General features: G+C 41.1%; 2 protein-coding genes across 2 annotated transcripts in view; one reads left to right on the top strand and one right to left on the bottom strand.

The window, feature by feature from the left end:
• Window positions 1–6,371, top strand: part of LOC149084072 (uncharacterized) — a 29,456-nt gene extending 23,085 nt beyond the window's left edge. Inside the window, exons 2-5 of the mRNA XM_089234420.1 lie at window positions 232–291; window positions 742–1,335; window positions 1,427–1,805; window positions 4,508–6,371. Coding sequence (XP_089090546.1) covers window positions 232–291; window positions 742–1,335; window positions 1,427–1,805; window positions 4,508–5,121 — 1,647 coding nt within the window. The 3' untranslated portion in view covers window positions 5,122–6,371. The remainder of the gene's footprint in view (window positions 1–231; window positions 292–741; window positions 1,336–1,426; window positions 1,806–4,507) is intronic.
• The window catches only part of LOC149084070 (uncharacterized), a 349,781-nt gene that overhangs the window by 84,129 nt on the left and 242,106 nt on the right, over window positions 1–23,546 (bottom strand). The window contains exons 10-16 of the mRNA XM_089234421.1: window positions 22,606–22,738; window positions 18,938–19,008; window positions 18,625–18,829; window positions 17,187–17,339; window positions 16,993–17,091; window positions 14,546–14,670; window positions 11,843–12,053 (exon numbers count right to left, since the gene is read on the bottom strand). Coding sequence (XP_089090547.1) covers window positions 11,843–12,053; window positions 14,546–14,670; window positions 16,993–17,091; window positions 17,187–17,339; window positions 18,625–18,829; window positions 18,938–19,008; window positions 22,606–22,738 — 997 coding nt within the window. The remainder of the gene's footprint in view (window positions 1–11,842; window positions 12,054–14,545; window positions 14,671–16,992; window positions 17,092–17,186; window positions 17,340–18,624; window positions 18,830–18,937; window positions 19,009–22,605; window positions 22,739–23,546) is intronic.

Here is a 23,546-nt window from a genome sequence, read left to right as displayed (position 1 = left end):
GGGGGAAAAAAATCGACATTTTATAATCAGGACGACTAAAATTACGATAATGTCCTGTAAATAATTACCCTGTATCTGGTGATCCATATCTCATCTGAGCAATGGTCACGTGCAAATTATTATGACTAGACCGAAAGATAGAGTTTTTCATGATTTTTGTATACCAGTATTTACGGCGAATTTTTGTAGTGGAAATAGCTCAATAAAGATTTCATTTCTAATGTATTGCAGATAACTGTGCTGAAGGAAGAGCTGTTCAAAAGTGATGGAGACATTCATGACATGGATATGGTAAGTTCAAGTGCAAGGAATTGATGTTAATAGATTGATTGTTCATAGACAGATTGATTGCCAGTGTTCATATAGATTGATTGTTCAATGTTCATATAGATTGATTGTTCAATGTTCATATATAGATCGGTAGATTGTTCATAGACAGATTGATTGCCAGTGTTCATATAGATTGATTGTTCAATGTTCATATAGATTGATTGTTCAATGTTCATATAGATTGATTGTTCAATGTTCATATAGATTGATTGTTCAATGTTCATATATAGATCGGTAGATTGTTCAATGTTCATAGACAGATTGGTAGATTGTTCAATGTTCATAGACAGATTGGTAGATTGTTCAATGTTCATAGACAGATTGGTAGATTGTTCAATGCTCAATTGATGTTCATGTATAGATTTGTGACAATGATTATCACCTATTCTTATATAAATATTTCTTTTCCAGCCTGATCCTACTTCATTTGAAGGGTCTGGTGAAGGACTCTCGGGCGAATCGGACCTGATCAAAGTCAAACTGTTCGGTGGACGTGGAAGTGAAATAGATCACTCAGTAGCTGGGGAGATCGACTCCCTCAGACGCAGCCTATACAGACTCCACCACAGCCAGGTACAACTAGACAAGGATATAAGGTCGCTGAGACAAAATCACACCCTCCATAGAGCGACTCTCGGAAACGTCCAGCGGTCGGTAACGCGTCTGGACAACAACACGGTTGCGATGTACGGCGAACAGTCAGTGTTGTCTAGGATTTTGGATGACGTTCGAGGGAGGTTAAGTCTTGCTGAAGAGAAGGTTTCCAGGAACGGTAGGAACATCGTCAACATAACGGAGGCCATGACCGGGATGGACAAGGTCCATTCGTCCACGATACAACTATTCGAAGCCCTAGAGAGCCTTGAAGATGAGTATAGCAAGAGTATCGGGGACCTTCAGAAGGAGGTGTCTAAGTTCGAGTTCAACGTGGCCCAGGTTCAAGGATCTTTCGACATCTTGCGCCACGATCAGTCTAGTCAATACGAGGATCTCAAATCTCTCAAGGTAAGTACCAATTCCTCGGTTTTTTTTTGTAGTGTGTCGGATGCGAAGATTAGTTTGAGTATGCATTAATGAAACCGTTTCCGACTTATAGGGTGACTTTGCAGTCCTCCAGAGAGATTTCAGGAAAGACCATTACCGTCTCACGTCGGTCCACAACGAATTTCTTAACCGTTCCTTGCAGAGATGCGTCAAGGAGAACCAGGAGAATCTCCAAGATCTGAAACTCGCCAATCTGGAGCTCCAGCTCACTAAATTGGCCAAGAAGGAAGAGGACCACAAGATGAACGCGAACATGATGTACTCGAAGCTCATGCAGAAAGTCGACCGGGGAGCGATCCAAAGCGTCGAACTATCGCACAAACAACTCGTCGACGAAGTCAGGAACGCGACCGCCATCTTGGCGAACGTCACGGACCTCCAGGAGAGGCTGAAACACGAGCTGATGAAATTCGTCAGACATCTACCATCAGGTAATTATTTTAAAATATCACAAATGACAACGGTCAATGCATCTTATTAACGTAAAACGATACGTATCGCGTCCAATACCTTCCGGAAATAGATCCATCGTTACGCGTTCACTAGAACCGTCAGAGATCGATTCTGGTACCAGCGTGTGAGTTCAATATTCGAGACATAACTCCATACTTCGTTAACCATTAAAGCTCGTAATGATTCCGGTGATTCATCATATCCAAACCTCATCTTTAAAAGATCCACTAACGATGACATTTATTAGTTTTATGAGGGCTATTCAAAGTCAGAGAGTCCCCATCAGATAAAACGGCTATTAGGCATTCATGAAGTCATCGATATGCAAATGAATTGGAGAAGTAGTCCTTGATGTCAGTATAGGTGTGGTCAACTTTCATGATCCGACAGATGCGGCTTCTTGTTGGCTGGAACCATTTTGTGAATTTAGTCTGAATATAGAAACACGGACAAGGATCATGTACAGATGGGCATCTTTCTTTCTGCCACCTCGTTGGGCATCTTGCCTGTATTTGTATTAGAAATCAAAACCATTACTATGATTAGTTACTACAAGCTTACCCTTCGCAAAAATTTACATGGGCAGTGATTGAAGCAATATATATTCATATGTTGAAGGATTGCACGGAGCACGATGAAACTCGGTACGCAGATTCATCATCATGTTCTGCGCATGTGATGCAGGGGCCGCTCTAACCAGACGGACGCGGGGTCCGGTGCGAAAATAGTAGCAAGGTCAGGCAAGTCTCAACTTTTTAGGGCGCCGGAATTTTTTTTTTTTTTGGGGGGGGGGGGACACTTTTTGCACCGCTTTTATTTATTTTGTGAGGGAATAGCCATCCCTCCCCCCATTGTTTCAGAATATGTAGGTATGGTGAGGAATATCTGTACAATTTTGAACACACAATCGAATGTAAATTGACACAAAAATTGAGAATTCAGCACTGAAGGTAATTTTAAATTAATGAGAGGAAAAAATTCTTCAAATTGATGAAAATTCTAGGCTTTTTCTTCAAAAACAATTAAAAAAAAATAATTCGGAATCGATGTAAACTTTTTGTCCAAAAATTTATGAAAATTCAAAATTTACGGGAAAAATGATCCTAGAGTTGATGAAAATACAAAATAAAAAATTCCAGAATTGATGAAAATCTAGAATTTACGAGGAAAAAAAATTCAGAATTGATGGAAATCAATGAATTTACGGAAGGGGAAAAAACTCCAGAATTTTTATGAAAATACACAATCAATGCAAAAAATAATTGCAGAATTGAATAAAAGCCTCCAATAATTCACCATGAGAACGGGGCCCCGGTGCGACCCCACCTGTCACATAACCCTAAGGGCAGCTCTGATGTTATGTTTAAGTCGAAACGTTATATGCGAGAGTTGTCTGGATATAAAAGATAAGTAAATAAGGTGCTGTAACACAAAGTGTTGCCCATTCAGCTATCTTGCATAGAATCGATTGAATTAGCGCATTCCACTTAAGTCATGGGCGGAGATACGGGGGGGGGGGCATGGGGGCCTTGCCCCCCCCTCCCCCCAGAGTCAAAGGTGGAGTTGACTGAACTAATGTATATATGTATTGACATCAACATCGTGCCCCCCAGCAATAACGACCGTACTCCCACAGACTTCTAAGTCTATCTCCGCCTATGACTTAAGTTGAGGCAATTCTGATGTTAATGTGATGATGTGTGTTGGGATTATGAAGGTGTCCGGGGAACTTGAACTGATCCTTCCAGTACTGCGTACATCAGTGGTTCTCAAAGTGTGGACCGTGGCTCCTTGAGGTACCGCGAAACCATTGTCGAGGAAGCCACAGTTAGCTTTCCCTATAAGTGTGTACTTATTCAATACCATGAAACGACTCTTTGTTAGACTATGCTGAGGAGCTGCGGATGTCTACATAAAGCAAGGGTGCCGCGGAAAATAAAATTTTTAGAACCACTAGCATAGATCATAAAGTTCGTCAGTGATAGTACGATTTTGATTTGATGTCTTGTGTTTACCTATGCGGAGTCGCAACTACGGGGGGAGAGCAGGTGGGTCTGCCTAGGAGGTGCCGAATGCACCTTTTAACTGCTTCTACATTACAAGGGGATGCCAAAATGTGTTCTTGTCCCGGCTAACAAAGTATCTAGTTTCGACCCTGAATCTATGTGCCGAGGCACTTAGCCAGTGCTGTCCACACTTTCCTCTAATCGGAAATCGCGGGACAAAATTAAAAAAGGAATGAAGGTCTTCTCTTAACGTTAAACTTGGCAAATATGGGATGGATATTCGTAATATTTGCCAAATATGGTAATATAACTTGTGTTATAAAAACGCTGCGTGCGTGTGTGTATTCACGACTTTTATAAATGTTACAAATTCAAGCAAGTATCGTTGAAAAAACGGGATGCATGAATAAAACAAATCGGAACAACGAAAATTACAGGAATGACCCGTAATACGGGACAAAAGTGGTCTGCCAAATTGTTTGACATTTTATTGGTCCTTGCTTTCAGAAAAGTTGACACTAGGCCATAATAAAAATTCTAGTGCCCACCACACCCTTTTACGTCGATTGATTGATTTATTATTAATTTTTGAAATGTTTCCAGAACTTCTCTTTCACTCTATATATACACAGACGTTGCTTCCAATAACTTTAATCTAATTTCTGTCGTTGCAGATTGTTCAATGAGCAATGTCCCTGAATCAGCGGCTGAATACAATAGTGGCGTTTACCTCATCCATGTACCCCATAGCTATCACGCGAAGGAGATGTACTGCGAAATGTCCATGGACCGATGGACGGTCATCCAGAGGAGATCTGATGGCAGCGAAGACTTCTTCAGGAACTGGGAGGACTACAAGAGGGGATTCGGGGACCCTAAAGGTGAATTCTGGGCCGGTAACGAAGCCATTCACAGAATGACTCGCAGCAGGAACTACACTCTCCGCATCGACATGTGGGACACTTTCGATAGTTACCTGTACGCAGAGTACGACAGCTTCAGGGTGTCGTCCGAAGACGAAGACTACAGATTGGAGGTCGGCGAATACAGGGGTAACGCCAGCGATTCGCTCAAGTACCATCACAACATGGCGTTCAGTACACACGACAGGGACAACGACGCCAGCAGCACGCACTGCGCGATGTACTACTCAGCCGGTTGGTGGTACCAGCACTGCCAGTACGCGAACATCAACGGGCGTTACGCGATCGGCATGACTTGGTATAACGCAGAGAAGAAAGACTGGATGCAGTTGGCGAGAGTCGAGATGAAGATGAGGGTGTCTTGACGCATGCGTTGATTAGAAAAAAATTCATCTTTACAAATTATTATCATTACACACAAATGCACTTTTCATTAAAAATTTTTTTTTTCTTCACGTTACTATCATAGATTTTTGTATTTTGTGATGCAATTGATGCCAGTGCCAATTTTGTTTTTCTGGAGAAATGCCTCAGCACCGGGATACAAACAAACGATGTACGGTGAATAGAGTCATCCAAGCCTATTTAGGATGGTGGGCCACGCATGTGAGTGCAATCATACTGACTACCTCTGTTTTTAGGACAAGCATTTGGACGTGGGCCATTCAAACTGGCAGGACTGTAGCTCGCCAAGCTACACGAAAAAGGTTGACATGACTTTTTCTACATCTCCAAACGGGCGATAAGTTCACTAGAGTTACTGCTGCACATCACTCTTCTAAGATTAGACGCCGTGGAAGGTTACATAAAATTTCGTGGAAATCGCCAAGTTTTCCGGCGTCTTATAGGTTGTTGGATTTATTTTCTTAGAATGAACGCAGCAACTGCGAAGTTAGACATCCTCCTCCTCAGAACATGAATTGTCAATTGATTCGCGAAGTTAGACAAATTTTTTTCCAGTTTCGAGGAAAATATCACAAGAATTTATGGACAACCGTTCGAATTCCCATCGTAGCCCGCCAAGCTGCACCAAATTGGTGAAATTTCCCCATCTTCAAACAGTCCATAAGTCGTGAAATAATATATTAAGTAAAGGGATACTCTTCCAGTTGAATTTGCCGTCATAACCATCCGCGTTTCTAATCGATATTTCTCCGCGATTGGCGCAAATTATAAAAGGCCAACAATCATCTGATGTGAAGTCTGCGAAAAACGCCAAGAACTTGGGACGGCCGCTCAAACCTGATCGCATGGATTTCAATGGATTCTACCTCAATTCTCCTACCTCCAGAGATTACGCAAATAAAAAAAAAATTAATGCATTACCACCAGCATCAAAAATGGCGTCGGCGGATTTTTATTGTCTTCGACAGTCAATCCTAACAATTGACTAGCGATCAAATTTACTCTTAGCGATCGGACTTTTAGATCCGTTCAAGAATTTCAATGTTAATTGCCCACTCGTGGGAGAGGAAAGGGACGAAAAAATTTGAATATTTTGTGCCTTATATAAAGAAAAATGTTATCGAGCCAAATTGCATGACTCTTGAGTGTATGTTCGTGTTTCATATTGTGCGTTTTGTTTAAAAAAATAAAAATTGTTTATTCTATACATATATATATTATTTGGTTATGATTCTTTGAAAACAAAACTTTTGCAGCGGCCTCTAGGAGCAATAATACGCAAATACTCTGTAGAAATAAAAAACTGAAATATATATTCAAACAATTACTCGAGAAAATCAAAAACAATATTAATTATACAAAAAAAAACTATTTACATAAAATTTTGCATCTTAATTATAATTTGACAGCTTATAGAATTAAAACATTATATATAAAACGCTTATTTTTTTTTTAAATATGAAAAACATTAGTTCAATTATGCCAAAATCGTGCTTCAACCATTTCATAAGGGTTGAAGTGAAGTGTGTCGGACGTGGCTATTCTCGATTTTCTAACGAGTCCCTGCTGTAAACAATGCGATGCTAATTAATGTCCTCTTTGCATGCCCCGGGCTTTAGGACGAATATTATGGAGGGTCCCGAGGGAGAAAACGAAAAATTGTACGGTTTTGAAAAAATACACTAAAAATGGTGTATATATACATACATTGAGTACATGTTCTTTGCCGCCCCCCCCCCGGAAAAAGTTGAAATGATGTCCCTGCCTTCCTAGGGCATATCGGGAGGAGTCAGGCTTGTCTTTTATACACTATCTACCAATAAGTATTTGGACACCTGTGATAGAAAAGAAAAACTTTATTCAAAATCAATAGTTGGTAGAGCCTCCACGAGAGGCAATTACAGCGTGAACCCTCCGGGGCATACTTTCCGCAAGTCCTTGTGTGACGGCTAGTGGTATTTTCTTCCACTCGGCTTGGAGAAGACATGTCAGTTCCTTCACCGATTTTGGACGGGTAGGGCACCCCTTAATTCGGCGATCCAACTCGTCCCAGAGGTTCTCGATAGGGTTCAGCTCTGGGCAGGCCAGTCCATTCGATGAACCCCATTGGCACCATACCAAGCCTTGGTTAACCTCGCAGTATGACAGCTGGCATTGTCGTCCTGGAAGTAACAGGGGGTCCAACCCCGTAAAACTGCCACAACGTAGGAAGCACATTGTCATCCAAAATAGTGCAGTGGGACCAAGGGTCCATAATTCCACCTCCGCCGAACTTGACTGTTGGCACAATGCATTCTGGCAGGAGACGTTCTCCAGGCAGACGCCAGACCCTGCCATCCGAACGGTAGAGGGTGAACCTTGATTCGTCGCTCCAAAGAACCCGTTTCCACTGATCTACGGTCCAATTTCGATGTGCTTTACACCACATTTACCGAGCAACGCGGTTGGACTTTGTGATCACAGGCTTATGGGCACGACCATGAAAACCAATCAGATGTGCTTCCTTACGGATGGTATTCATTGAAACAATACTCCCGGATGCCTGTTGAAACTCCTCGCGGATGAGGGCCATCGGTTGGGTGCGGTTCTTCCTAATTTCTCTGGACAGCACCCGTCGGTCTCTATCTCCCAGTTTCGTTGGTCTGCCGACTCAGGGCAAATTCCGACAATCACAGCTCACCTTCCACTTCTTAATCACATAGGCCACTGTCGATTTTGGGTACTTCAGCTCGCTAGATATGTCCCTTAAGGATCGGTCATTTTTGTGATACCCGATAATTATACCTTTCTCGAAATCAGAGAGCTCCAAACTGCGCGGCATCTTGGATGCGACTAATGCCGATGTTGTTTCCTACACGATATATACCGGCGGAGGGCGTGACGTATCTCAGGACCGCAGATATCGTCATTTGCATAGGTGTCCAAATACTTATTGGTAGATAGTGTATACTGAAACTACAAAACCCAACAGGAAGGCAACAAACTTAGCCTTCCTAGGGCATAATTGGAGGGGGCAGTTAGGCTTGAATTTTATTCTAAAACTAGGCTTTTCGGAAGGTATCAATGAGATGGAAAAATTATAGCACAAATAGAAGAGAAAAAATTGGAATTTATCGCATTTATATGTGTGCAGAAAACTTCCGAGTTCAGCCATTATTTTTTCAGAACATATATTATAGATGACCAGTTACGCATTTCGGGGGGAGGTTGAAAAGCTAGTACACAGAGTAAAACCCATCTTTTGTGGACACTCGCCGGATAAAAATATTCGTCCGTAAAAGAGGGATGTCCTGTTGAAACTGTAAAATACAAAAACTGAAATGGTTCTTTGAACAAAATGCCGACAAAATAAGATGTGTTTAAAGGCGTGATTATATGGCCCAGGTACAGAATTAAAATTACGAATATACAAACTGGATTTATATCTTTTGAAAAAAATTAACAAATCGATGTTTGTAGTGGGTTTTGCTGATTATTCCAACTCGTTCAAAAATTGACCGCATGCGGGCCAGTTGTTGGCCACACCTGGTGTATATATCATTGGCTAAATATCCCTTAGTTAAGTTTTAGCAATTTTCTACTCCATTTTTCACACACTTCATCATTGACATCAACAGATTCACCTACAGCTTCTTAAATACAATTCGTGCCACGCACGAAAATAATCCACCCAATCATACACAACGGCGTCTGTGGTAAGTTGTTCTCTGTCTTCGGGATTTTTATTTTTTTTCCTGCTCGATTTCGCTTCTTGCCAATGGATCCCTTTACTTAAAAATGGGGGGAAACGAAAAATTGATATCGCATATCTGTGTCCTGACATCGAATTCATTTGTATTTTACGCTATTCGATGACATCAATTTTTACTCTTCGGCATCTCTTCTCTTAGTGATAGAGAGCGACGAGAGCTGGCCCTTTTGTGAAATACGCAAGTGCAACCACAAAACTGACATCAAAAGTGCCAAACACACTAGCAAACTTCAAAATTTCATTGAAAAGTAGGCAAAAAGGTGGAGCAAATATCAGAATTTGTGCTTCCATCTAGTGGGCATAATTTGAACCGAAATTGCAACTATTGGTGTCCGTATAGGGCAGCGGTTCTCAACCGGTGCTCGAGGAAAGTAAAAAAACCCAGTAAATTTGAAAAAAAAAGAAGTTATATTTTAAATAACAAATAAATCAGTAACTTTGATGAATAAATGAAAATAGGCCCACTGGGCTCCGCCATAGAAATTATAGACCAGAAAGGGCTCCGCGAGTCAAAAAAGGTTGAGAACCGCTGGTATAGGGGTTTTAGTTCAACGGAACGAATGATGGAAAATGGTGTCTGTGACCGTATCTGAGGGTGACCGCTAAGCAGGGGTTCGAAACATTATTTAAATAGGCTTTTCGCCGGAATGTTTTTATTTGGTCGCAAAACAGGGGTACTGTTAAGAGAGTTTTTTCCGATGCGTTGTGTGTGTTTTTGCATTAAAACATGAGGAGATAGCTGGATTAACGACTGTCACAATTGGTAAGTCTATTTGATAAATTTTGTGTACATAGGCTTTTTTTGGAGCACTGTTGGCTAATAAACGGAACAATGGGCTTCGTATTTGCGTCTTGTGAAGTAGGACGATTTCTGACGGAAATATTCAAAATCAGTCCGGCTCTGAACAAATCATGGAAGCGGTCTTGTTTGACGTAAGATTATCAGATACCGGAACGATTTTTTTTGTTTTAACAGTGACAGCTCTGTTAGACAGACACCAATGTCATCTACCCACAGTTCAAATCAGGGGATGAGCAACCATTTTTCAAGTCGTGCCCCAATTCGGACAGCTTTCAATTCACGTGCCACTCTTCGAATTTCACCACTTAGACCAGGCATCTTCAACCCGTTGCTCGCGAGCACTTTAGTGCTTCCCTGAAGCACCCAGAGTGTTCGACGCTCGTGTTCGATTTAGTGCTCACGAGCACTTGATCAAAGTCCCAATTAAACACCTTATACAAATTGCATTAAAGGATTGAAATCGCCCTAATTCCCTGCATTCGTATCGTCAAACTTGCCGTAACGGGTGCTTTTCTTTTGGTGATGGGTGAAAGCAACCTCAATAAAACTTTGTAAGTGGGTTGGCCATTCCTAGGTTGGATAATAATGCAAATGCGTTTCTTTTTCGCAATTTATGAACGAACAGGGTATCTTTTATATATAGTGTCTTTATATGCTGTCTGCATCAAGAATTCAACTATGAATGCATGTTACGGTAAATGTGATAAATCTGTCTATACAGGTTGGTCTGTTAATGGACCACCAGACCAACAGTGACCCTCGCTTTGTCCCCCCTCCCCTAGGGGATATAAGCTGGTCCGTCTCAGGAGACGTGGGCCACGGTGGAAAAATCCAATGACACCCAAGACCGACAAACATAAGAGGGCTGGTACTTACTTGGTGGTGAATATATTGTGATCAACGAGGTGGCTCTCCCGGGCTGAGGGAGAGCCTGCCTCCAATGCCTTCCATTGCACTTTGGTTGGCTGCATGCTTGCCACATCCGCAAACTGCGATTGCTTGGAGCGCGTAATTTTTGGTGATGTCTACTAAACCTCTTGATGCCTACTAACAGTGTAAGCAGCGTCGCGAAACGCATGCGCTGGGGTAGGATCACGAGCTGCGGACGACGTAAATTAGCACTAGTAAGAACGTGGGTTCGTATTTCAATGAGTATCGTGATAATACGCTGATATGCATCTGATTTACGGCTGAACAGATGGCAATGGGCGCTTAGCACTCGTTTATGCGAAGCCTGTGGACACGCCGGAGGATCTCATAGCGCGGATTGTCGTCGATGCAGCAGACATCAAAAGCGTTCCTGGTATCTTCGAGCGCGTCCGGGAATCGTTTTTACGTCGTTGCAGACTGACGTCAGCGGCCGCTACTTCCAACAACTCTTGTAATAATTAATGAAGTAAAAAAAAAATCTTTTTGTAGTTATTATTTTCCTTTTTGTCGTTCCATCGTGACGTCGAAACCTTCATGCGTTTTTCGAAATTTTCACCCTCCCAACGTGATTTGCGACTCCATGTTCCATTGCAGTTTTTGATGCTCTTGATGTCTAGTAACAACCCTCTGAATTTATCGGTCCATTAACAGAACACCCTTGTATAATATATACTAGCTATATCAATCGTTTCGGTATGTTTGGTTAAATTTATCACTTTTACTGGAGAATATACATAATACCCCCAAGCGTCGTTAGTAAATGTGATATTTTAAATTTGAAATTCGTCTCCTTTATCTGTGATTATGCATAATGCCCTAGTGTATTTGGTGAATTTGATAAAATGCTAAAAAAATTCCAAATGAGTTTAGCATTGTGTGATATGAATATAGTCAACATGCATGAATTACCATATATAGTGTGTCACATAGTCCATGCAGTACGATTTATGTTTACCAATGACGCCACGCTTCGGTATTATGCATAATCACCGGTAAAAATTATAGTTTTTTTCCACTGCTTATTAAATTTACCAACGACGCTCGGGCGCTATGCACAATCACCGATAAAAGTGATAAATTTAGGGCAATTTATCAAAATTACCAAAATGCTCCGCGATTATGGATAATAACCGAGTTTATCACATTTACCGTAACTTTGTATAAGAACTGAGCTCTATATTTGGTGCTTGGGACTAACCTCCACTGGCACGCAATCGATGAATATCGACAGGAACCAATTCAAGGTGACGGTGCTGAGTTCGATGTCCAACTCGGCTAAATGCGACGATATCTTCGGTAGTTTCATCTTCAGGAGCTCTTTAAGTACCTCCTGGTCGGCCTGGGCTCCGATCAAGTTCTGGTCGAAGTAACTTGGGGTCAGATAACGCTCGACTATCGCTACGAGGCACCTGCGGAATGACAAATATGTACACTCGTGTGCAATATTAAGAGAATTAGCACATTATGTCGAATTTCTGAAAAACAAATGGACAGATTTTAATGAAATATGGTACGAATACACGGTTATAACAGAGAAAGAGATGTATCATACAAAAGCTATAGTACGCACGCATGATGGTCAGTAAACCTCAACATTGCAGTAATGTCTAAAATCCACGTTGCGAGATAGAACCGAAAATGAGTCTAATATAGGGTATAGTTTCCCCTCTCTCACAGTCAAACAGGTCTCACAGAGCGACGGCATATTGGACACGAGGCAGTTCAGGAGTCCCTGAGGCAATCGGTCCCACTCCTGTAGCAAACGCAGTTTTCAGCTCCAGGATGGTTCTCGGAGGGGGATGGCGAGAAGCAATTGCCTTCCCAGGAGTGTCCCAGACATGTTCTATAGTGTTTAGGACAGGAAATCTGGCTGGCCAATATATATGTCGAATAGTCTTGCAGATAATCGGTGACCAGGTGAGCCCGGGACGAGCTTCGTCGTCCATGAACAGGAACCAAGGGCAAACTCCGCCCCCAGGAAAGTATTGGCATAGGATTCTAAGATGATCTCTCTATACCTCCTAGCAGTCAGGGCCCCTCTGCCAAATACACGGAGGAGTGCGCGGTCGTCCAACACGATGCCTCAAATAGAACACAATGTGCAAATTCTCTTAATTTTACACACGAGTGTGTTTAAGACGCATCGGCTGAAAACATAAATGAAGCCCCAACATCCGTATAATGGTATCAGCTGTCATAATTTAGCAAGAATGCGATCAATATTAATTTCCGACGCGTCTTTTGGGCGAGTTTCACGACGGAGGTCGTCGTCGGGAGGAAAACCACGTGATCATCAATATCAGTCAAGTCAAGGACGAAAATAAACCGTTCATTTGGAGGAAGCGTTACCACTATTATGCAATAATTAGCGTGATTCCACATGCGAAAGATCGGATTGCCTGAATGGAAAGCATGATTTTACATAGAAGCTTGAATTATTTGATTTCATTATTACGGATGGTTCGATATTCGCGGGAGTACAGTGCTCGGCAGAGTCGTACGCGGGAGGACTAAAAATTGAAAGAAAAAAATAATTAAAATATTTTCGTTAATTAGAAAATTCATTTGAAATTTATGAACTTTTTTTTCATTAAACTTATCTGGCAGATTAGAAAAGTGTTCGTTAAAACGGGATTCGAACTGTATGTTGCTGCCAAAGCCCTAAGATGGCCACTTCGCGAAGTGGCGTATTTTTTATGATAATTATGGCCATTTATATTAGCCATAATTTACAAAAAAAAAAGTTCCATTTCGGAAAAACGGAGGAAATTTAGGAAAAAACAGCGTGAAATGCGAACACGCGAAAAACGGTTTACCCATATTTAACGTTTTTTCGCAAACTTTCTCCGTTTTTCGAATAACAATATCTCAGTGAATATTGCACTTAGAAACTCACGTTTAATCATTATAATAAGCTGTTGTCTGAACCACATGTGGTTTATCACTCCCTTTAGACCTGCTAGAACGACTTTCTAAGTCCCTTGGGGTCACAAAGTGTACTTATTTATGTGTTTTCATGATTATACTTACGTGTATGTTTTTTGTGATTTTTTTATCTGTAAAAAAAGTATACCAGTAGGATTAACGGTTTGCCAGCAAAATACCATACCCCCCCTGTTTGCTATGCACCCTGTATATAGAACGGGTGCGTTTTCAAGGGATTTTGATTCCTGGCCGAGACGTTGTAACTCAGGGGCGTAGCCAGAAATTTCGTTCGGGGATGGACCACTTTCATTTCGAGGGGGAACCAAAATGATAGAACAATAGATTTGGCCATCTTTTCCCCATTTTTCGGTCGTTTTCTCACATTTCGGTTGGAACCAGACCCACAAGTCTCCCCCCCCACCCCCGCTACGCCCTTGTTTTAACTCTCCCCCTGTGAAATCCCTGGTTGAATCATCCACCAAGTTTCAGCGGACGTGTGACATCAGTTTTATTGCTTTAGCTAATCGCTGTTTCCTATCCTCTCTTTTTTTTTTCCCAATGATTAGACGTCACATGGGGCAGCAAAACCAGGTTTTTGTTCAAAGGAGGACGATATACGTCCGCTCTCCTTTATAGACGCCTTACATTCGAGAAAGAAAAAAAGATTTATAGGTTCTTCATCTTGACTCCTTTATTCTGAGCTTGCTCCTTTACGAATAAATTAAAATAAATACACAAAAATCATACAATGTGTGTATATACAGTCAAACCTCGTTAATGCGTCACCCGGTTAACACGTCTCTTCGCTTTCCGGGTCACTTTACCGGGACGTCCAATTGTCCTTGGGCAGGAATTGGCACAGCTACGGCTTACTTCGTTTAACGAGTCACTCCGCTTACTAAGTCATATTTTTGCTCTCCGGAGAGTGACGCATTAACGAGGTCCGACTGTATATATATATATGTATATATCATACCAAAAAGCGTCTTCGGCATCCATGAACAGTAACATCATGCCTACGAGGAAATTCATTCCTTGGCAGTATCCCAGCTTGGGATTGTGGAGACAGAATGCGTTGAGGATGTCCTGTAATTTCTTGATCTGGAAAGCAAAAAATAATTTTTTAGTGTTTCAGATACAGTCATGATTGCTGTGACCACGTGGCCCGTATTTGCATGAATTTATAGACATCCCGACATTTTTTTTTGTCAAAATAATGACCACCGTTCTTCAACAAAGCTTACTTGAATTTTTATTCAGTGCTCAGCTAAGGATGAACATAATTTCCACAACTGTTAATTATATTATGATGATTATAGTTATACAATAGAACCTCTCGATTACGGACAGGGACGGGCTCAAGTATTCTGCTGCACGGTCCAAAACAACTTCGTGACCCTCTAAAATGGTTTTTCCCCCGGTCCTCCAGTGTCCCACCAATATGCGTTAGGATTCAGAGGGGCAGAGCTGATGACGAAATTTTGCTGATAGGGGGGAGGGGAGGGGTCAGAGTTATGCTGACAAGGGGGGGGGATGAAAATAGCTAAAAATTTTCTTACGTAATACTTGAACGGCTCCTAGTGCCATCTGAACCCAATTTTTCTAACTATGAGTGAAGTGTAATGATTGAGTAATTGTATTGTTGTGTGTAGGACTGTTGCTCTCTGTGGCGGGGACTTTTGAATGGAGAGAACCCATTCGCGCGAGGTGACAAGGCTACAGCCCGGAACAATTCTTATTTTTTGTTTCTTTACCTTACAAATTCACTATAGAGGGCCCGTGAAAAATCCGTCTTTTGAGCCCGCCAAACAACATAGCCTAGGAAGCCATGTCTACAAAATATTTTTTTGCACAGCACTATAATGGAAGGGCTGTCACGGCTAGAAGACCACTCCCCAGAGCCACAACTAAACTTTCTCGGCCAGAGCAAGCATGCATCCCCCCGTGTAGTTTTAAATGCGTCGTTAAAAAGGGAATTTGGTGCTCCTTCTGGTCCAACATCCAGGGCACCAAAGCACTCTTGGCTTGAAATCAAAACCCTAAACCTGTTGGTTCCCTAGTTTGGGAATAATTTCAATGTAAATTTCACCTATGAATTCTTCTTTGCCTATAAATTTCATGTGCACAGACCTGTTTCTCTCCTCATAGTATTTCGATATCTGATACATCGTAGGCAAAGTTTTTTCTGCAGAAAAAAAAAACTCTGTACACGGAACATTCTTAGACTCTAAACGTCCATATTTTATAATTTTTTCACCATGAAAAAAATTGTGCCTCTCTTATGCACACTTTTGTCTATAACTAATAAACGAGTAAAAATAAAATTTTGCAGCAAAAAATATGCCTTCCAGAAAATATTGAAAACAATTTATATACACAGAACAGTATTATATGACATTCGAGAACGGACGTCAATGAACTAGAACCCCCTTCCGCCACCTATCAAATAAAACTGTAACAATTCTTCGATTGATATTAGCGACTGGATTTTGATTAATGTGCCGTGCGAAAAACAATATGATATTAATTGATATATAATAATCAACACTATGAGTTAACATATAGTTTGCTTCGAAATTTGAACAGTTGTTGTTTATGCATGGTGAAACAACATTAGTAAAACACTAGAAACTTAGCACATCCAACAAATTGCATTCGAAGTATTACTGATATTACATTATCATTAACAAATAGCAACTGTTAAAAATTTTGAGGAAAACTTGTTAATTTTATTAATATAATTTCTCAAAAAATATTAACTAATATCATATCGTATCGCGTTCTTTTTCGTGCGACACATTAATAACAAACGTGTCATTCATTTCAATTCAAAAATTATAACTGTTTTATTTGATAGGTGGCAGAAGGGGGTTCTAGTTCATGGTCAGCATGGTCATGATTATTTTTAAAATTTTTAATAATTTTTTTTTGTGCACCTTGAATATAATGGAATTTATTAGGTTGCTGCTGCTATCTGTCGAGTTAATTAAAAACCTAAAAACCACTGGTTCAGATACAAAGCACGAGATGGCAGCACCAAACACTAATTTTTCTTCCATTTCAATGAGGTTACCAGACCGTCCTCTTGTTTATGTCGAGTGATGAGAAAAATTATAAAAACTAACGTCACCAGGTGTGTGAGCCCAGACGTCCTTCTTTCTCAGTTTTCGAATCCGGTAACCCTACACATGTCCTCCCCCCCCCCACACACACACACACAACGGCGGGGTTCACATTGCTCTAGCCCAGACGCAATGCTCATAATTTTTTTTCATTTTCACGCTATAAAGTAACTAGAAGATGCCGCGAAAAGTCTGATCGAGGGGGGTGGGGGTGGCAAAAGATTCCAGCCTGGGGGGAGGGCCCGACACGATGTGGGGGCCCATGACCCTACATTTTAATGAATAAAAACTGAAAACTTACCCCTTCAGAGTTGCGATCACAGAAGTTGACGTTGTTCGGCATCGTCCGGAGCAGATCCAGGGATATTTGCCTTTTGTGCTGTTCCAGATGCTGGACTGACTGAGAAAATGACCGGACACATTAATCGAATTGTCTTCAAATCCATTTCAAAAGCGATGCGAATTACAGCCAATGAACGATCGAAATGAACTAACCTCGGACTCGGAAGCCATTTCGCACAGACTCTGGAAATATTTCGGCCCTTTGCTGTCTTGCATGTCTTGGATCTTGCCTCTGTACAGGGTGCACCACACTTTGCCCCGCATCTTCTCGGGTACGCCGCTCCGGACCAAAGCCTTGAGTTCTTTCTAGAAAAATGTGCATACATGAAATAACAAACACGCCCAAAGACAGTGGTGAAATAACAAAAACACACCAAAGACGGAGGGGGGGGGGGGTGCTAACCGGACTATAGCCCAGGGCAGCAATTTGAGGAATGAGTTTTCAAAAAATTGGTCTAGAATGGCAGAAGGGTGGCAAAACCATACATTCGCTTCTACCAACAAATTAGTGGACAACGGACAGTGAGAGACAAAAAGAGTTATCTTTGAGAGTGTGCAGGTTTGGGTAGGGGTGACTTGTAAAACGGGGAAACATGTCGGTAAGCGACAAGAAGGGTGATCTAGAGTGTGTGCATGTCAAAGACGACAAGAGTGACGTATAAAGAGAGATGAAGGATCACATATGCTGTTTTCCCTAAGATTAGTACCACAAGAATTTTCAAGGAGACTTCTAGTATATAAATCAGAATAGAACGGTATTTACAATAACGGTAAAATCTTCAAACATTACACTTCACTCATAGTTCGAAAAATACGTGTGAGATGGCAGCACTATACAAGCATTACACAGAAACAAACTTCGCATTAGTTAGGTTCACAACACGGAATTTTCTCCCCTCGCCCCCCAACGCAATCTAACCCATAGGATCCTATGTTATACCCGTAGCTTCTACCGCCCCCCCCCCCCTGGAACTTTCCACGCCCCACGCCTACGTTGGGAATCACTGCTCTAGACGCTTTATACTATCTCTGAACTCATGGTCACCGCATACGAAAAAAGCATGGCCGGGTGAGGGTGTCAGCTCACGAATCTTATGATCCTGCATTATTTTGTTTGATCATTTTTGTCGCACCACGGCCATTTTCTGCAGGGAACTACAATTTATTGCCGAATCCGAACAGCAGTTTTCTTTTTTTTTTAATATTCATCGACAGGTTGGTGCGCTAACACCTTAGGGGGGGGGGACTGTTTGCGGTAGCAATCTTTTTCTGTGGTCATATCACCGTTTCCAGGAAAGTTTCTGACAAGGACGAACCAGGAATCGAACTCTCGACACCACTAAACATCCTTTGGTACTTCAGGCGAGTAGCTTATCGACCTGGGATACCTTGCCCCCTCCTCCCCCCATTATTTTGGTACCAGCTTCTTCGTAAAGTTGATTGGGAAGGGGCTTCACAAGTGATCTGAGTAAGGTTCGAGAGTGTATCCTGCATATTGGATTATACTGCAGTCCCTGGCTTACTGCATGAAGTTGACAACAAACTACATGATAGACAACGTTTTTTTAAACACTTCGAAATGGAAACTCACAGTAGACGTAAGGCATCCTCTTTGATTGTCACCTAAGTGTCGTCTAAGGTATTGCTTCCACCTGGATAGGTGCTGGGCGTGAGGCCTCAGTTGCTTCGAATAATGGTGATGCAGCTGCCGGCAGACGTAGTGGAGTATCAAGCTCTTGTCGACGAACATGTGCTTGAAGCCTAACGAGTCGACGTGGCACAAAGAACTCGTCAATCTAAGAATACATATAAAACGCACAACAAATATTCAGTTTCATTCCCGTAATGTATTTAGACCTGGGGACAAACTAATGGCAATATAATTTTACAGAGATGTATTTTACCCTTCAATATTCGGTAGAGACGGGTTGTTCTTTCTTGCTTCCTCCAGAAGAATGAACACACGCTGTTTGTGCTGCAACGAATACATTACTTATTACATCGATGCCGAAAATTAAAATGAACATTGTTTCGAAAATTATGTAAAAATAATCATTATTTATCATTTATTTATGTAATTTTTCGCCTGTAACTAGCCGTTGTCGCATTTCTCTTTATATCTCGCCAAATTAACAACAAACTTGGCAAGTCCGGCGAGAGTTCCGATGATTCGGCGATGCCATAGCGCCAAGAGAAGTGTAAAGACCAGACCAGACCAGAATCAAAGTTGTTCCCCCATTCCCAGCTCCGTAAGGGCTGACTGTGGAACTACAAACGAGCCCAGAAAGGCCTATGAAGAAGGGAAGAATATGTCTGTGTTTTATGTAAATGTATTTAATGTGTGTGAAAGAGGAAAAATGATGACATTTTCAGGATAAATGGTCCTGGTCGGTCATTGCTACAAAAATTTAGCCCAGTGCCGCGAGAATCGTGGAGATTGTTCTAGAAGAGGTTTATTTTGCCTACATAGTGGCACCGTCAGAAGAGAACTATAACGAGTTTTGTTGAGTTTTCTTTAAGACACGAGATGTCTCTTATATGTGAGAGAGAAGTCGCTCTCTGTTTTCAGCGTGTTTTGTCAAAATCTCTGCTTGTAAATACGTGAAAATAGCTGTTCTGTGAAATAAATCTGTGTTGTCCTTCGAACTGCTTCGTGATTTGTCATCTCAAGTGCCTGTGAGAGACATTATCCGGAACAATATATATATAAAAAAAATGGCTTCTCGTAAAAAATAAACAATTTTTTTCCGAATTTCTCTAAAAAGGTCGGACAGAAAACAATTTTAAACAAACAGAATACATATTGGTACACTGGGTGCCTTCTCTTATCGTTATTCAATGGCTTTTTCCTGAACCGTTTGGTTTTAGAGACGACTTTCGATTACAAAGATTTTTCAAATGATGTCGCTCATCATCTTAAATCCCGTTCATACAAAAGTTGCAAAATTTAAATTTTTATACAGTCCTCGGCCAACGAAAAACATCTCCATGTTTCTAAGTGCAATGGTTTTCTGAGATATTTCAATTTCAAAATTAGAGAAAAAAGGGCAAAGAATGTAAAAACAGAAATTTAATTTTTTTTTTATCCCAGCTCACGGATCCTCAGAAACGTCCCCGAGGGGCGCGTGAATCATTGGTTAAGAACCACTGGCAATATGGACCTGGGCCCAGTCTTTTAAAACTTTTTCGAACAATTGCAGGCGACACTTGGCGTTAAGGCTCACATGCGCCGAGTAGTTTAGTACTTGACCAAATTTTAAGTCGTCAAATGCTCAAAACACTATTCCAACACAAGTAATCAATGTTCAATGGATAATACGAGACTGGGGCCAACTGGTGAACACACATAGGGCCATAGGGCCTAATACACATAGACCGAAAAAATAAACTGGATTCCATCTACTTGTCTACTTGGCAACTGAACGACGTGTAAACGGCCCGTGAATGTTTGCATACATTTGGAAAGTACTTGACGTGTGTGAACGGGCCTTTACATTGAGCTCATTTGCAGACTGAAATTGCACTTGCTCCAATCTACCAACCCATCAAAAAAAAAAAAAAAATCTGGTAGAAATAATACTGTGACCGTTTTAGATTGGAACAACGCATAGCGTTTTTATAACGTACTCATACGCTAACACTTTACGCAAACGCTATACGTTGTTCCAATCTAGAACGGGTCATAGTATTATTTCTAGCAGATTTTTCCTATAGTAAGTTTAGATTATAGTAAGTTAGATTTTCAGTAATTTTAGAGAAATTCGAAATTTTTTGACCCAATTTCAACGTACAGTTGGTGCTGAAGATACAATTGCTGGATAAATTGAAATACAGTAGAAGTTCGATATAATAGCAATATGAATGCGAACAAATGTGTGATGATAAGGCTCACGAACTGAGATATCCCATCAAACACGATCATCATAGAGCGGCAAGATATCGTAGCATCGACTCAAACCAAGTGCCTCGGTGTCACCCTGGATGAAAGACTCAACTTCAGGAGCCATACCAAAAGAACAAAATCAAAAAGTCTCAGATCCTCTTAGAGAATCTATTGAGATTCTGCTATCCGAAGTCCAAACTCAGTTTTTGGAACAAAGTTTTGATGAACGAACAAATCATTCGCCCAGTGTTAACATATGGTGCCCCAGTTTGGGCTTTTACATATCTAAGAGCAACATGTACAAACTACAACGATTCCAGAATCGCGTCCTCAGGTGCTTCACTGGAGCACCAAAAATTTCCGCCTCACCGATCTGCACAGAGATTTGAAGGTGTCGTTCATGTAATTCCATATCAAGCTCGAAACTGCTTCGAGAAACAAGAAATGTCGTGCCACCAACATCTGAGAGAGATCTCCAATTATGATGCGCGCGAGTTTCTGAAACATCTCAGGACTAAAATCATATTCCATACAAAATATGTATCCGAATTTTGAAAAATGTGGGGTGTGCACATTTACAAAAGATACATTACATTACAAAAGCATTATCATTTTATGCCAATGTAATATTGTGTAACTTCAAAATGAAGGAGACTAAGGATCTTTTGAGCTCGCACGCGGCGCTCTGGATAACGTTCACGGTCAAGCCCGATATAATGACCGCTACTCCCCTTCATCCAGTTGAAAATGGACATTGGGAGGGTTTTATATTGTAAGTAAAACATATGTGATAGTCGTTCGATGAAAACCGTTTCGGACTTATGCAAACGGTCGTTGTAACAGAATGGTCGCTATTACGTGGAGTCGTTATAACGAGCGTTGACTGTGTTATGCAAAAAAAAAATACATTATCCGAGGATAAATTCCAGATACATTCGAATCCATGATGCTAATGATAAGCATCAACGTCTTTGTAGCATTCCATAGGGCAAATTGTGCGTCTGTGCAATGTCAGTGTCTGTTCAACGACACATCATATGTTGGAGATAACTATCGCACCATTAACACTAGATTAAACATCATCCCATGGGGAGGAAAAAAAACCACATTCCGGCAGTCTAAAGTATCGAAATAATGATCGTTTCTCCGCTTCCACCATTTTTCATCAGATTAAAGCTCGCCATTTGCTGGAATTGCATGCAGCCCACCTCCTGATTCGTTATATAGTCATTGCCCATCTCAGTATCCTCGGGTATGATTGCGAAGCGTCCTTATTCCCGTGGGGAATAGTAAATGAGATCGTTAACCTCTGGAGCGGAATAATCCGCGACTCCGCTTTTCATCCAGACCAGTCTTCTGGAAAGTGATGTGCTGTATGCAGCTTCTGTGAGATCTTCATTAATGTGTATATATGTATACATGTTCTTTGCTGGAGTAATGGTGATAGAGATGCGTACAACCGATTACGAACTTACCTCGCGTTAACGTCTGAGTTGATATCGCGTCCATTAGTCTGGAGCGAATTTCCGGATGACAGTATTCAATTCAGTTGTTGCGGTGTGTTTGTATATGTATGTGCTATGTATATTCCGTCGAGATAAAAAAAACCATCAGTAATCATCTATCGGATCATTTTTCCTGGATTTCCGGGAAAATGTATATGAATATCTGAAATATATGCGTGTGTACCCTTTTTTCTCCGTACATGTACAGCTCCATCATTTCAGGGCCATCTGTACATGTTAGCCGGATGCAGGACTGCAATAGAAACACGTAGTCCCTCTTCAATTGGTCGATATCGCTCTGGATATTCTGGATGTTTCTGGAAAGAAAATTAAGAGAAATCGATCAAAAAATTCAAAACACACTGTGTGTACTAATATTGCAGTATATACAGGGTGGTATGCCCTGTAAGCCCTGATTCGGCCATTTATCTCTCACCAATCGTTCATCGTAGAGGTAAAGTGCTCTAATAAAAATGCTCAAAATGTGTTCAGAAATCAATCTGTACAAGTTTTAAGAGTGCAAATACAGTGTGTCATAAGATCAAAAATCTAATATCTTGTTGGGCGTCCCTGTCCTGTTACTTCCAACTAGAAGAGTCATTACCCTGTTTTACCTGAGGGCCAACAAAAATTGCATGTTTCCAAGTGAAATACACGCTGAGAGATATTTGAATTCAAAATCGGAGAAAGAACGGCATAAACTTACGGACAACGTTCCTTTCCCTCACTTACTCCGTTCTTTCCCCAACTTTTCTCCGATTTTTAATTCGTATATCTCAGCGAATATTGCACTTGGAAACGTGAATTTTTTTTTCAGTTGGTCTCAACAGAGACAGTGCAACAATTTTCCAATAGGAACTTAGAAAACAGGGGGCGGTATAAAAATTTAGATTTTTCATTTCATGACACACTGTATTTTCACTCTTGAAACTGGTACAGATTTGGACACATTTTGCACCTCCACAACGAATGTTTGATTAGATAATGGACGAATTAGGACTAAATGTCACCTTGTATAAACTATTGTGCACTAGCTACTGCCCTATCGACTGACCTCAGATTTCCTTTCAGTTCTTCAGTTTGGCATGCAGGGCCGTATGTATATATATATATATATATATATAT

The sequence above is a fragment of the Pholcus phalangioides genome, unplaced genomic scaffold (genome assembly GCF_987345545.1).
Source record: "Pholcus phalangioides strain wild (caught in Gottingen) unplaced genomic scaffold, Ppha-v1.0 ptg000008l_1, whole genome shotgun sequence".
In the NCBI taxonomy this organism is placed as follows: domain Eukaryota; kingdom Metazoa; phylum Arthropoda; class Arachnida; order Araneae; family Pholcidae; genus Pholcus; species Pholcus phalangioides.
This window is presented reverse-complemented; position numbering and strand designations above follow the sequence as displayed.